The sequence below is a fragment of the Neovison vison genome, chromosome 7 (assembly GCF_020171115.1).
Source record: "Neovison vison isolate M4711 chromosome 7, ASM_NN_V1, whole genome shotgun sequence".
NCBI lineage: Eukaryota > Metazoa > Chordata > Mammalia > Carnivora > Mustelidae > Neogale > Neogale vison.
In genome coordinates this window covers 176,676,902-176,693,583 of record NC_058097.1, presented here as the reverse complement: position 1 = coordinate 176,693,583, position 16,682 = coordinate 176,676,902, and the positions used below count along the sequence as shown (strand labels likewise).

The 16,682-nt window shown below is 35.8% G+C and overlaps 1 protein-coding gene across 1 annotated transcript in view; it reads left to right on the top strand.

The window, feature by feature from the left end:
- DCDC1 (doublecortin domain containing 1) overlaps window positions 1-16,682 on the top strand; it is a 439,829-nt gene that overhangs the window by 35,204 nt on the left and 387,943 nt on the right. The window contains exons 5-7 of the mRNA XM_044259009.1: window positions 2,629-2,898; window positions 4,119-4,275; window positions 4,754-4,916. Coding sequence (XP_044114944.1) covers window positions 2,629-2,898; window positions 4,119-4,275; window positions 4,754-4,916 — 590 coding nt within the window. The remainder of the gene's footprint in view (window positions 1-2,628; window positions 2,899-4,118; window positions 4,276-4,753; window positions 4,917-16,682) is intronic.

The following is a 16,682-nucleotide window of genomic DNA, read 5'->3' as shown; positions in this document are numbered from 1 at the left end:
ACAGTTTGTTTCTCCCTACCTTTGTTCTGAGGCCATCACTAGTGCCTGAGGAATGTTATACATATCCCACCCTAAGAGGGGGGTGGCCTTTGTAGGGTGTCAGCTCCAATTTTGCCCTCAGCTTGACTTTTGCCTTCCCATCAATACAGTTGAAACTTTGGGTGCCTGGGTGGCTCAGTGGTTTGAAGCCTCTGCCTTCGGCTCAGGTCATGATCTCAGGGTCCTGGGATCGAGGCCCGCATCGGGCTTTCTGCTCAGTAGGGAGCCTGCTTCCCCCTCTCTCTCTCTGCCTACTTGTGATTTCTGTCTGTCAAATAAATAAATAAAATCTTTAAAAAAAAAATACAGTTGAAACTTTGAAATTTGGAAAAAACAACAACAACAACTTTCACTTTCCAGTGGTGTGATAATGGATTATTATATAAAATCATTAGGATATTTATAAAAATATTAGACAATAAACAAAATGCATTCATTAAAAAGGAAAGATACCTGGCTGGCTCAACTGAAGAGCGTGTAACTCTTCATCTCAGGGCTATCAGTTCAAGCCCCACATTGGGCATAGCGATTACTTTAAAAAAAATAAAATTGGGGCCCGTGGGTGGCTCAATAAGTTAAGCATCTGCCTTCAGCTTAGATCATGATCTCAGGGATCCTAGGATCAAGCCCTAAGTTGGACTCCCTGCTCCAGGGGAGTCGTCTTCTCTCTCTACCCCTACTCCTGCTTGTGCTCTCGCTCTCTGTCTCTCAAATAAATAAAATCTTTAAAAAAATTTAAAAATTAAAAAAAATAATAAAATCTTTTAAAAAAGGACACCATTCAGCATTATGCAGAGAATTCCTTTTCTTTCTTTACATGAGAATTTGCTTTCCAAGTGACTCTTTATGGGCACTGGGAACTGTTTATGAGATCTGCAAATCTTTCCTCCTGCCTGTTTACCGCTCTTCCCCTAAGTTGAGCTTCGTGACCGTTTGCAGTTCCATTGCTTTTGCTGCAGAAACACTAGCACTGAGACATGACTGCTGGTGTCAAAATCTGAGGTAGCCCAGGTGGCCCGAAGGGGAGTCTCACCACTGCCAGAGCTAAAGTCCAACAATTAATTCAAAAGGCTGTTTGCCAAAGTTCTGAACCTGGTTAGATCCTCAGAGTGAAGGGAAGACCACTCCTTTCCCTAGAGCTGTGGTCAGTTCTGGACAGACTTGGATAGAAACGTGATAACAGCAAACACAACTGCTTGGATCCCAGTGTTTCAGCTTTACTGATCCACTGTGTCAACTCTTATCCACACCTACACCAATTTTCCCTGTGGCACTTGACCTTCTTCCATTCTTTCAGAAGAAATAAGCAGCCAGTTTACACATCTGTGAATGTAGAGAGGACAAACCAGAAGAAATAATTGTGACTATAATGACATTGGTGGATCAGAAAAGTTTGGGAGAAGGGGTGTCTATGCCAAGCTTTCCACACTAAGCATATGCTATTTTATAATTGTACGGTTGGGTGGGGTTATATTACATTATGTATAAGAACTGTTGAGGAACCAGCAAATTGGATAGAAGCAGATTTTGTTTGTATAAAAATACAAATAACAAATACATGAAATAGTGAAATAATACATGGAAGCTTGCTATCCTCTATGCCTAATCATCACACCAGCTCAATATTCTTTAATATGTTAAATATTAAATTTATTATGTTATTTAATATGTTAAATACAAATTTAACTATGTTAAAGCTTGTTTCATTTTATCATACCAGCAAATTCTCTATATATTCCATCTTCCTAACTTGGCATTTACATAGATTTAGATATTGTCACAGGTCCTATGGTCCCCTGTCCAAACATCATAGTTCATCTAAATGCTGTTCCTCCAGCTTAACTACCAGCTAGGGTGATCAGCCATCCCAACTTGTGTGAGACTGAGAGATTGAGGGAGTTCCAGGGGTGTGTGCCTTTCAAGGCCAAAGCCAGGGCAGCCCTGAGCAAACCAGGATGAGTTAGTCACCCTAATCCCAGTCTGCTATGAAGCCTTTATCAACTTTATTCCAGACAATGTAAGTTTGCCTTCAAGGAATTCATTTTACATTTATAGTTAATACAAACCCATAGTTCTAAGTGGCTTACTTAGCATATATTCTTTCTTTATAAGGGGATAGTTTGCAAGTTTCTTGAGGGTAGAAGCCACATCTCTTTAACTTTAATATTTCCTAGTACTAAGCAGAGTGCTAGTTTTTAATAAATGAAATCTGAGAATTTAAAAATTTTAGTTGCATTGTTTCAAGCATTATACAAGCTTTCTTCTTTAATAGAGTAAAGCAATTCAATTTAATGATTATGAATGTGGGCTTTATTTTAGTATAGGCTTAGGTTCAGTTTCCCACCCTGTCAGCTTCCTGATTATGTTAGCTTTGTCAAGTTAATTGGCCTCTCTGAACCACAGTTTCTTAAATCTGTAAAATGGGGATACAAATAGTGCCCACTTTCCAGGGATGTTGTAAGGATTTAACAAAATTATGACCGAGTGTGTAGTATTTTGTCTAGAACATAGCACACAAGCAGTTATGGGGTAGTTAACAAGTAATTACAAATCAATTCACTGTATTCTTCCATGGATTGTTTCTTTCAGAGAGTATATGTCATCCCAGGCAAAAGCAGTTATTAAAACTACTGAAGATTATTTGCAGCCTCAGTTTGGCCCCAACAGACTTTTACATTCAGCGGCAATATCAGAAGGGTCAGGACTTCAAGATTGCTCCACACATCAAACAGCATCAGATCATAGCCATGATGAAATATCAGACCCATATCGCTACAAATCAAACAGTAAAAACAATTCTTGTTTTATATCAGCATCCAAGAGAAACAGACCTGTCAGTGCTCCAGTGGGTCAACTGAGGTAATCAAAGCTGTTCTCTGTTCTTTTAACCGACTGCTGAAGATTTTCCTTTGAGCAGAATTTATAATGATTCAGTTGACTATTTCAGACATTAAAATGTAACACATCTCTAGGGTTTTGTTTCTGTTTTTGTTTTGTTTATTTTTTTCTTTGAAAGCACCTAGTAGAATGTTGCTAATTGCACTTGTGGAAAACATGAGGTACACTTCAATATGGATAATATGAAACTCAGAAAAAAATACTTGAAGGAGAATTGGGCTGGGCTATAAAATATCTGTTTACCAGATATTTGTTTAAAATAGAAATGCATACTTTGGTATTTAATCAATATTTTGCAATAAAATCAAATTGAAATAAACTCATAAAACCAGTTTGTGTATATATTTTCACATCAAGATTGTTATCATAAGCTGTTAACCTGAGAATTAATGGATAGAAGAATATGTTGGCAAAAGCAAAAATCAAACCAAGAGACTGATACTCCCATTATTTTCATAGGTTTGATTAGGTGTGTATATTGTGATTTTAATTTACCTAAAGTTTTTATTTCAAAATGTTTACTTTGTTTCTGTGGCATTAAGAATTAACAGGTTTAATTAGAGAACTCTGAAATAAAAAATACGACATGCTAGTCATTTGCCACGTGCTACTTTTGTTGAGAAAATAATAAGAGTTGAAGTGATTCTGAATGAAGACAAAACTTAGAAATTCTCCCTTTCTACCTGCAAACAAATTTGAGATGAAAGCAGTTACAACTAACTTTAGAATAAGAAATTTAGAGTAAGAAAGTATTTGAATTTCAAATCTTTTTAAAAAATCAAAGAACTTTGATAAACATGAAAACTAAAGGGAAGATCTTAGCCATTTACTATTTCATGCTGTTACGACTATGTTACTGTTTTTTGTTTTCTAACAGGAACACAGCATGTATACATATAATTTTTTCTATATGAGTGTTGTGTTTTATAAGTTAATTGATAAAAAATCATTTATTGCCAGATAGGTGTTTTACATGAACAGTTTTAGCAGACTTATCCTGGGTTAAATTTCTAAAAATATTTAAGTAGACATGGACAATCTTAGCCTATAAAAAGTTTTTCAAGGAATACTTGAGAACAATCATTAGGGTTGATGTCTATAAAAAAATGTCTAGGATAATATTTATTTAAATGTTTTTACTAATTAACATGTACCAATTTTGTGGGGTTTTTTTCCTTCAGAGTTGCAGAGTTCTCTTCTTTAAAATTTCAGCCAGCCCAGAATTGGCATAGATTGTCTCAAAGACGCAAACTTCATCCTGAAGTGATTACAGTAACAGCTTACAAAAATGGATCTAGAACAGTCTTTACCAAAGTTACAGTACCAACCATCACCTTGGTAAATAGTGTTCAAAAGTTTTCAGTGCTTTATTTCTTCCCTTACTCTTTTTATAATTTAAGAAATGAAAAAGATGATATTTATTGTGTTAAAATTTTCTTTTCAGTAATGAATCTGTAAATTGCTTATATATACATAGATCTCACAGGTATTTTATTTCTTTTTTTTATTGATATGTATATTGATATGTATATTGACTTAAACAGATACAATAGCTTTGTATCTTGTGGAGTTATTAAACTGACAGAATAAGGACTAAAATTAGACAACCATTAGTTTGTCTCAGTGCTGTGATTTACCTTTTATTTTATATTTTCAAGTGCTAGAAAAAATATTGGTGGAGTTACTTGAGTTACTTAACTTGGCCAGTGACTCAATGGGTGTCTGTTTTCATTGTTACCACCTTTTGTTTCATGGCAATGTGTTGCTTTCTTTGTGCTAAATCACTTTCTCTTACCTCTTGCTTGCTGTCTTCTAGTTGCTGGAGGAGTGCACAGAAAAGCTGAATCTGAACATGGCCGCACGACGAGTGTTCTTGGCAGACGGCACCGAAGCCCTCAAACCTGAAGATATACCCCATGAAGCCGACGTTTATGTTTCAACAGGAGAGCCCTTTTTAGATCCATTCAAAAAAATTAAAGGTAAAAAAGAAAAAAAATACCCTACCCCCACCCACAGTAAATTGCTTAAGGGGTGCAATTAAAAAATGATTTTCATCCTGTCTTTTTTGCATGGTTTAACAAAACTAATGTTTACGCATTTGCAGCTCAGTAAGAGGATAATGTGCTTAATGAAAGAAAAATCCACTGACAGCCACGTTTATTGCCCTTCATTAGCATTGGTGCTTAATTTAATATAGATCTGAATAGACATTAGGGAGCCTGCAGGAGGTTAAATGGTGAAAATATAATAAATTAAATCAGAGATTATTGAATTTACTGTTTAGTTTCTGTGACACCCAACAGACATAATTCATTAGATTTATTCTCTCAGAAAATACTTCAAAGTTTCAAGTAGCATTTATTCATTTACACTCTTGGTCTTTTTTCAGAGAACATTAACATGACTATGAAAATGTGGTCAGAATGAACTCATAATTCTTATATATATATGCAATTTTCCTAACAAAATTTTTCATAAGCTAAATGCAGCAGCTTAACTTTTTAAATCTTGCAATGTGTGTGTGTGTGTATATATATATGTAATTTATATTTATATGTATATGTATATATAATATATACACAAAATATATTTATGTATTTTAGATCTATTTGCTGGTAAGTTCTGTTTTTAAAAGTCCATTGTTTCTAACATTTCAGATATGTGATTTTCTAAAATAAAACAAATATTTTTCCTTTTTCAGTGGGAAATAATACATTTTAAGAAAGAAATGAAAATACCATCTAGGAATATTCTTACACGCATATCATACCATAGTCTGTTATTAAGTGCTATATATGGTAATTACATTTAAATGACATAAGAACTTTGGCATACAAATTCAGTGTCTCTAACTGCTATATTCCCCTAACTTTTAATACCTTATTAGAAGTATTTTCTTTCTGCAACTGCTACAAAGCTAGTGAACCAAGGACAAGTCTAGGCAGTAATTGCATAAGTGGAAGAAAAGTAATTCTGGAGTTCATTACAGATGAGGTGATGAAAATTCTTCCTCTATTAATGTTATTATATAAGATGATAGTAGGATTTCTATCTCTCTGAAAATACTTGATCATCAGGAAATAATTTCCTGAATTTAGTAGAAAGTTCAAGTAATTTGGTTCAAGGTAAAGAAACTTGTTGCTACAATACTCACTAAAAATTACATATGCAAGAAAATAGACCCATATATTTTTCAAATCTTGATTTAACTTTAAACTATGGCTGCTTTTATTTTGTGTTCATTGGATCATTTATATAAATCATCTTCTGTAAAAGCATGCATCCTTATGGGTAAATGTTTCTGTGACTATTTTATTTTTTTAAATGTATATTTAATGGGTGTTTCCGTAAGATCCTTGATTACTTTTATTAATAAATACTTGCCTTTCATATGATAATGGTATTATAGAAGAGATGTATAAAAATTTTTTATAGTTAACTTCTTGGAAATTTTCCTGGACATGGATGCCTAAAATAACAGTGTCACACACATGACTAGCGTGGTAGATGATTTTTAAATGTACAAACTAATTTCCTCCTACTTTCTGTTTTCTCTTTTACTCTTTTTAAAGCCAAGTCCAGAACAAAAAACTTCTCTGCTTTGTCTGCATATCTTTGGCTGTGTTTCACTGTGACATGCACTGCTGTTCTTTTAGCACCAAAATGTTGGCACACACTCCTGAAAATTTCACACCATCTCTTGCTGGATCAGCAAGCTTAACCCACCAAAATCTGGTGTTGTGCAATGGTTTTTGACTGATAATCAATCTTTATGCTGCTCGACAGTTGTTGCTGGGACACAGAGTAGAGCAGGTGGCAGATGTGCCTTGTCTTTTGAGAAAAGAAATTGTAGGTGAGCTTGGACACACACTAGCATATCACATATCCATTAAAAAGACCTAGGATAAGTACAATAGGGAAAAAGCCACTTGTCTAAATTAAGCTCAAAGATAAACCTATAAGCCTAAAGAGTGATATTTGGTTTTTTCCAAAACCTTAAGAATATAAATGTAAATAAGTATTATCTATACATAGTACAGTCTGTAACTTGACTTAAATATTTTGAGAGAAGTGTGGGGAGATTTGAGATAGATATCTATCTATCTATCTATCTATCTATCTCAAATCTCCCCACACTTCTCACATTCACATGGACCTTTTCAAATCAGGTTAAAATTATCTTCCTTATAAGTGTTTTATGGATAATCAATAATTTGCCAATTTACTATGAGTGTACCTTAAAAACAAGACATGTATGAATAGCTTCGAAGATGGCAGATGAATTTAGAGTAAGGAGGCATTCTAAAGGTAAATAAAGGGAAATCAGCTGGCAGAATTGGGTGTTACTATTTTATCTTTCTACATGAACATGAATATTTTATATGCAATTAAGCAACAGGCATTAGAGTCAGTAATTGGTCATTACTTTAATATAAAGATTTTCATTCATTCAGCAAACATTCATTGAGAGCCTACTATGTGCCAGGTACTAGGCCAGTTCAGAGAGAGAGATGATAAAAAGGGGCTGACTTCTTTTTTATCATTATTTATCATTATTCTCTCATCTCTGATATTAAATTTGGTTTAATTCAATTTGATCTAAATGTAAACCAATAAGTATTTTCTTAAGTATCTACTATGTATGCAGTCCTGGCTTAGGGATAGAAGTCCTGGTCTTTAAGGAGCGTAAACTGAGTAAATAAGTTATAAATCCTTAAAACTGAGAACGCTATTCAACAATGTAAGTCAAATGGGTCCTCCAAAGGAAAATTTACATTATTTCTGCTACAGGAGGGCCTAAGAAGTCTATGTATATTTTGGCAATTATATTTTCATATTTCATGGTTTTCTTATTCTTTGGAAAAGCAATGCAGATAATGAAAATTGCCTCAGAACGATTCCCAGATTTACTAGGATAGAAAAACTCCTAAGGAACATTTCTGATTTTTAACTACCTTACTACCCCTTTTAAGTACCACTGTTGACAGTCAGTGCCACCAGATTTAATAGAAAGCCAGAGAGCTATTCATCACATACCTCGAAACACAAAGCTTTCTTATAGAGGTCAAGCCAAGGTCAAGACTGACAGGAAGCATTCCCTGTTGAAATGCAGTATTAGAATAATTCTTACATTTTGAAGTTAAATGCCTGAGCAGAAGATTATGTATGGGAAAAATAGAATCTTTTTTATAAGTACTGTTGATGAACATCAACTATCTGATTAGGTCATACAATAATGGTGAAGATTCTGAAATCTATTAATGACTCTATTAGAATTTTGATGATATAGTTAATGATTTGTTTAAAGAAGCATTTAAGAAGTTTTCTGATCCTTGGGCATGCACTTTAGGTTTTATTCACCATTTCCTGAATCTTCTTTAATGGTGGCACCGTGAAAATTCTTACATCAAATTCATGGGGTTTATAAAAGGGTAACTCCTTTATAGTTGCTAGAAAATGTAAGCAGTGCCAACCTAACATAAGATATGCCCTGCAATTGTTTAAATGTCTTAAAGAAGATGAGAGAAAAAAACTGTTTAGACCTAACTTATTAGGTCCAAATTCCATTGTATGGAGTTCTGACAGTTTAAAATTTTCTTTAGTTTTATATTTTTATTCTTTTCTGTATATTCTATTCTACTGTTTGGCTTTTAGAGCTATCATTTAGAGTAATTCATTTCAGTCCTGGGTTTTGTTAACCAGAAGTGAAACTGAGTACTATGAATAAGATTTTACATCTTTAATATACTGAATTGCAAAGATGTAGTCACAGAAAAAAAAATCCATGAAAAATGTTCTTGATACTACACCTAAGATCTAAATTTAAACCTAGAGATTTTCTGCTAACTGCCATGTGATCTACAAAATGAAATAATTTGCTGTGACAGCTTGTGATTGACAAGAATATGTGTGAGCACATTTAAAATAGGCCATCTTTTCATGTAGAAGTAAATGTCAGTGAAATGATGGATTCTCATCATTTTAATTATTGATGATTTGGAAATATTTCAATTCTATGACACGCAGGACACGTTCTAAATAGCAGCATAACACTTTTTCTCCTATCTGCGTCAATAATGAAACGTTCTGTCATATTTTGTTTTTCAAAAAATGCATTAGTTTAATGAACCTGGATTCATGCATTATATTTTGTTCCATTATGTGTCTCCTGAATTTGTTGATTTGTAAATGGTTGTGTTAAAAGCACAAGTTTTAAGAAATAACTCACTACCCCGCTCAAATCACACCTAGCTATTCTTGCTGCTAGATCTCAATGCTATAATTTTGACTAAACCAAGGACTACTTTAGTCCACTAAAGCTAACATTGGGCTTTGTGATGATTACCTATGGGGTGAGCACTACTTAATTTGAGCAACTGCTACAGGAGTTAGGGTGGGCTTTCCCAAATTCCTTATTATCATATCATTTGAATAGTATTTGTATTAGGCAAGAGTATTTGTCAGTCCATTTTATTTCTGACTTAGCTGCATATATTCAAAAACAAGAATACGACATTAGATAGAGGATAAAAACTCAATTTCTTCTTTGGGGTGGGGGTAGGGGGACAGGCAGAGGGAAAAGGAGAGAGAGATCCCAAGTAGGTTCCATGCTCAGCACAGAGCCCAGTGTAGGTCTCAGTCTCACAAACCTGAGATCATGACCTAAGCTGGAATCAAGAGTTGGGTGTTTAAATGACTGAGCCATTCAGGCATCCCAGTGCCATTCTTTTATCTATTTTTACAAGTGAGGGTAAAACTTAGGCATGTATTTTATTTATTTCTCTATCGCAGATGTTTAAAACCTGTAAGTAAATATGTAGGATATCTTTACTATATAAACAGATGTAGACTTAAAGAGATGGACCCTCCAAAAACTGTCCTTAGCTAATAGGGAAATCAAGAGCATGTGATGCTGCATGTGGCAGCATCTTTTTATGGTATAAATGACCAAATCATTGAGAATCATCTAAATCCATGATATATTCATGAATTGTTAAATTGCATATATATATATATATATATATATATATATATATATATATCAAGTCTATACTTGTTTAGTGAAGAGGCCTGCAAACCTATAACTTCCCTGATAATTTGAGTACTTTGTGCATGTCATGCCTGAGTTCTGTGCTTTAAGTGTATTATATTTGCTGCTCACAATTCCTAAGTTAGTGCCTCAACTCCAAAATCTCTTATATACAATTCCAAAATCCAGTATTGCAAAAGATAAAACAATTTTTTCATAACTCATTTGGTAGAAGAATCTTATTTAGTATAACTCATCAATTGTTTTATTGAAAAATACTATGTTTGATGATGGGCTACAATCCTAAACCTTGCTGGATGCATTACTTAATATATAATCTATGCACTATTAGGATATATGCACTGTATTTAACACTTTTGAATCCAAAAATTCTACTTATGGAATTATATCTGACCTTAGAGAGTTTGGGTAAGGCCTTTTTGTCATAGCTGCCAGGAAACCAGATAAATTTTAATTCTCATACAACATTAACTCAGAAGGGTTATAGATACTGTCTTTATCACCTCAAGTTGTTTGCTAAATGGGTAAAAGTGGACAGAGAGAATATCACCCTGGCCAGAGCTGAGAGAGTATGTGCGAGTACATATAGTTCTCCATCTAAAAGAAGGCAGAGGAATAATTAAAGACTGTTCATTCATTTAATCATAATATTTATTGAATCCCTATAGTGTGACAGGCATTGCTCCAATCTTAAGGTTATGGCATGAACAAGAGAGAGGTATAATGGAGCTTAGTGAGGTAGAAGGAACAAAGACAATGACTATATAAAGAAGTAAATAAAGTATTTATTGACAGTGGTGTTATAAAGGAAATCAGAAGGGTGGTATCATAACAAATAGTGTCATGGAAACAAAAGGAGATAATTTGTCGAATGAAACAGGCATTTGTAGTAAACTCTAAGTTAAATCTTTTTGGCAGGTACTCTTTTAGGGGTTTACCTTTTAGACCATTAGTTTTTGAAGCTTTGAGACATCTACTAGGAAAGACTTGAGAAATTGTTATTATTTAGTGGCAAGTACCCTAGACTTGAAGGCAGATGATCTTGCAAGATTCTAGTTCCTTTTATATGACTAGGAATAGATTGGTCATGCTTCAATGGCCTTACCTGTAAAACTGAGGTAATAATATCTAAAAGGATTATTGGATATTGTCTTGGTTTCTTAAAAAAGATAAATTATTTGAAAACTGAATGTCTATAAATGTCTAGACTGAACAGAACACTGAGAATAGCATTTCTTAAACATAACTAGGATTCTTTTTTTTTTTAACTTTTTTTTTTTTTTTTTTTACAGATTTAATTTATTTATTTGACAGACAGAGATCACATGTAGGCAAAGACGCGGGTAGAGAGGTAGGGAAGCAGGCTCCCTGCTGAGCAGAGAGCTCCATCCCAGGACCCTGGGATCATGACCTGAGCCGAAAGCAGAGGCTTTAACCCACTGAGCCACCCAGGCATCCCCATAACTAAGATTCTAATCGCTATTAAAATCCCAAGCCTATTATTAATCAAAATCTTGTGTACACTCCTCCCTCCCCAGAATATCTAGGTAGATAGGTTCAGAAAAACCAAACAGAAGAATTTCTCTCTGCTATCTTCATTATTGTCAGGGAAGCAAGTGCAGCGTGAGCCTGGGCAAGTCACTTAACCTCTCTGAGTCTCAGTTTTCTTATTAATAAATTGAACCCAATAGTAGATACCTCGCAGAGTTATGAGTATATAAAATGATGTATGTAAAAGCCTAACATATATAGTAGGTATCTAAAATATTGTATTTCCACATAATCTTTGTTTATTTTCCTTCTTCTGCTCTATCTCTTGCTAGGCACATTTCTACCAGCTTTTCATGCAGGTTGTCACAAGTCCCTGATTTTACTACCAAAGGTATTTGCTAGGTCTGCAATCTTAAAATGCCCACAACCAAATTAAAATCCCTGCTGGGCACTGGTATACATAGCATGATATGGGAATCTGAGTTAGAGCCTTTGAACTCTCACAATATTGTGCTTTTTGCCTTGAGAATTTGTTCAGGGTGTAATTCAAAGTCAAATCCTTTTTTCAAAGGAGCCCCAAGTGGCCTTGCTCTGCTCTATTCCAAGAGTCATATTTTAAAATATGTTTATGACCCAAGGCTAGCCTTCACTTTAAGCTGCCATAACTTATTTCAGGAAAGTTCATAGAAAAGTTCAGGGAAAGGGTGACAACATTTTGACTGGCACAATAGATGAGATGTTTGTAATTTTAATCAAATTTAAATTGAAGACATACTTCAAATGATATGTCAGACTAGTGTTACTGAGTTAAAATCTAATGACAACCACTGTCATTATTAGTTAAATATAGCCATCATGCCTATAGCAATACATGATGACACTTAAGAACATGCAGAAACAACACAAGTATTTAGAGAAAAGGGAGGGACTAGAAACTCAGTTGAGCACAGGAATGTGACCTGGATTATTCTATTTACCAAACATAGAAGCAATTGTATTTTGAAGAGATGATATAATTGAGTATAGCAGTATGTTTTCTTACTGTCAGAGCATTTATATTTTATAAACTTATCTTGCACCCGTGAAATGATTTGCTTGTTCATATTTAATGTCATTATCTATACCTACTTGACAATCAGAGCATTAAACTATTTTCAAGTTTATTGCCCAACTACAAGAGAATGAATTTTTTTTAAAAAATAAGGTTTTTAATAAGCTCACGTGTTTGAAATTGCAAATGTACTGCTTTTATTTTGGTAACAGAAGGTAGTATTCTTTTGCCTGGCACATGCAAAAGGGAAAATTACAACGTGGGAGCACCCAGATTTATTTAATTTTATGACAGTCATTGGCTTTTTTGAAGTAGACTGAGAAAATGTAATGGTATTATCGGTAGACCTTCTAACATAGAAATAGGATAGAAAGTGCTTTAACTTTTTCATGATTAAGTTATAAACAAAAACATGAAAATAAGATGTGGGTTCTTCAAAATAAAATATAACCTATGATTGGGGCATAACGTTCTAAGTGCTGCAGGAGAGTAAACTTATGAATAGTCAAGGGGACTTGGCAATTTCTGAGTATGTGGGATATGTTCTTTTGGGGAGTACTTTCCAAGGTTATACCAAGCCTTAGAACTTCACTGGAGTGCAACCTCCACTGCGTCTTGGTGATTTCTTAACTTACTAGAGAGAAGCACTTGAAGAGAGGAACACAGGAACAGGTCTGATTGTGACTGCTTTGGAATGCAGTAGATGTGGCTAGCAAATTTAAAGGAGAAGATGAGGGGGGCCTGGGTGCCTTAGTGGGTTAAAGCCTCTGCTTTCAGCTCCTGGTGTCCTGGGATAGAGCCCCGCATCCAGCAGCTCTCTGCTCTGTGGGGAGTCTGCTTCCCCCTCTTTCTCTGCCTGCCTTTCTGCCTACTTGTGATCTCTGTCTGTCAAATAAATAAATAAAATCTTTAATTAAAAAGTTGGGTGTGTAGGGACTGAGACTTTACTTGTACTGCCAATAAGGTAGATATTCAAGAACTCTTCAAAGCGGAACTCCAAGGATCCTGCTGTTGAGACCATATATGATAGGCATTATATTTGGTCCTACTCTCTGGGGAAGCTCCCATTAGTAAGGATAAGCTCTCATTGCATTCTCCTTGTCCCTTTTGGTAATCATCAGATTTGTAATTAGTTATCAAATAAATGTCTCTTGTTCCCTCTAGACCAAGTCAGCTTAGGGCAGAAACCTTGGCTTCCTTATTCACCATCATTTTCTGGTACAGGGTCTGGCACTTAATAGATGCTCAGTAAATGCATTCAGTGGGTGAACAAAAGACCGAATGAAATAGGTACCATGGTGAACCATCCATACTTCAAGGAGGTAGCTGCCAGGAGGGGTGGAAATAGACCTCATTGGAGCAACAGGCTCAGCTATAAACAGTGATTGGATGTTTAGGAAGAGTATATTAAAAAATCCCCTACCCTAAATTCATATGTAGATTTGTGAATGTTCCTGTTTGGCAGGGGGCCAGAGTAAGCCAGCCCAAGAATAATTACCTTGCAGAGAGGCTAATGGTTATGCTAATGCTTGTCTGAGACCAGACAATGGTCAGAAGTGGAGGGCTGGGATAAAAGATTCTCCCAGGACCTTGTAGATCTGAGATTTTCAGCCTTCCTCCATCCTCTCAGGAAGGCCCATTCTTGCCCATTATCTCCCCTCAATCATTCTGTTGGTGGTGGTAGTGGTGGGGGGAGGAGGAGTACACTCTTCTTTCATTTAATACTTCTCTTTGTAGTTCTCATATTACCTTGCACGTAGTCAGTGCTTGTTAACTGTTATTGAAAGTAAGGAAGTAAGAAAGAGGAGATGGTGTAACCTTTGGGAAGGTTCAGGGCCAGGCTCACTGCTGTGCACAGCTGAAGGACTATGGAGTTAGACTCACTCTTTTCCAGTTCTGCCATAGGGGTTAGGTGGAGAGGCTATTTTTTAATTCTTACAAAGGTAGATAGCCTCAGCCCTGGGAGGGATACCATGGTTTTGAGATGAGAAAGCTAGCAAAAGAGAAGTATAGAAAGCTTTTGCTAGCTATGGCTAATATGTTTTCTGAGAAGCCCAAAGTGAGTTTAGATGGTACTAAGTTTTTTTTTGTTTTGTTTTAATACTCAGACTGGTACTCTGCCCCCACTTACCCAGCTGTCCCCTTACCATTTGATTACTTCTCTTTCTACCCACTCCCAGCCTTGCTTAATCCTCTTCCTCACTAGCTAAAATTTAGTCAAGTCTTTGCTGAGCATCTTCAGATTCTCCATGCTGGAATGGAAGAATCAAGATTCTGTTTCTCTGGAGTTCCTGGCTGGCTCAGACAGTAGAGCATGTGACTTGATCTTGGAGTCATGAGTTTGAGCCCACGTTGCAGATAGAATTAATTTTTTTTTTCTATTTAATTAATGTTTTTTTTTCCAATTTATTTATTTTCAGAAAAACAGTATTCATTATTTTTTCACCACACCCAGTGCTCCATGCAAGCTGTGCCCTCTATAATACCCACCACCTGGTACCCCAACCTCCCATCCCCTGCCACTTCAAACCCCTCAGATTGTTTTTCAGAGTCCATAGTCTCTCATGGTTCACCTCCCCTTCCAATTTACCCAAAAGCACACACCCTCCCCAATGTCCATAACCCTACTCCCAACCCCCCTCCCCCCAGCAACCCAGTTTGTTTCGTGAGATTAAGAGTCACTTATGGTTTGTCCCCCAATTTTTTAAAATTTTATTTACTTATTTGACAGAGCAAAATCACTAGTAGGCAGAGAGGCAGGCAGAGTGAGGAAGGGAAGCAGGCTCCCCGCCGAGCAGAGAGCCCCATGCAGGGCTCGATCCCAGGACCCTGAGAGCATGACCTGAGCCGAAGGCAGACACTTAACCCACTGAGCCACCCAGGCATCCCTGGAGTTTAGTTTTTAAAAAATATCTTCCCTTCTGCAGAAAAAAAAAAAAAAAGGAAGAAGATTCTGCTTTTCTTCTTGCCTCTGGATATAATAATGCTTACCGTGACTGTCAGCCCTCACCACATTTCTTCATGTAAAGACATATGGTCTGAGAGCTGTGATAGAGAGAAGAATCACCTTGTATTGCTAAATATGAGGATTCCCTGGTTCTCTAGCTGTTCCCATGGCCCACACTTTGAGACATGCTGCTTTAGAGCTGTCCTTTTCCTCACTATCCCAATAGCTTTGTTTCATAGAGAAGTAGATCGTGCCTTACATTTAAGGAAGATTTTTCCAATAGTCTCACCTGTCTGAAAGTTGGAATGGTCTGCTGTAGGAAGTGTGGGTATTCTAAACATTGTGCACAGACTCTAATCTGACTACTTCCCACCTTCTTTTCTCCATCTCTGGCCACTGTGTGTTCAGTCTTGTCCCAGTAGTCTATCCTACTGTTGCACAATTCTACATCATTTCCTCTATCTGGAACATATTCTCACTCTTTTGCCCATCTGTGTGTCCTTTAAGTCCTACCTTATGCTTTTCCCTCAGGAAGCCTTGGCTCCCATAAACTATGGCAGGTATCCCTACTCCCTATTCCTCCAATACCTTGTGGACATCTCTGGCCAGTCACCTGCCATATTTTGTGTTTGTTTTCCTTTATAGTCTTCCCGAACAGACTGAGAACTCTCTGAGGTCCCCTCTGTGAAGGCAGGGATCATGTGATAGGCTCTCAGTGCATGTTTGTTGAATGAATAATTGAGTAAAGGAAGCACGTGGTTAGAATCAAGAATTTTTAGTTTCTTTCAACCCCAGGGTTTTACAATTCTAAAGCCAGTGCATTGTAAAGCCCTAAGCCTATGACTTTTTTGCTTCTTCCTACCCTGTGCTATCTTTCATGATAAGTATTTTGGTTTCTGAGTAAATTCAGTGAGGATATGGTAATGAAAAACCTAATTAATCATGAATATAAAAATGTAGTTTTTTCCAAAATACAAAGAAAACATAAGTCTAGTTTATATCTATCTAATGAAAATATTACTTAATATCTACCTAATGAAGTAATAGTCATGCTCTTATATGACTGTTTGACAAATATTCTACAAATATTTATTGAACATATACTATGTGATAAAACCTATTTAAGGTGCTGGCTATGCATCAGGGATTAAATGCTTACATTAAAGATGTATGATCAACTTTTATTATTTTGTTAAATATCTAAC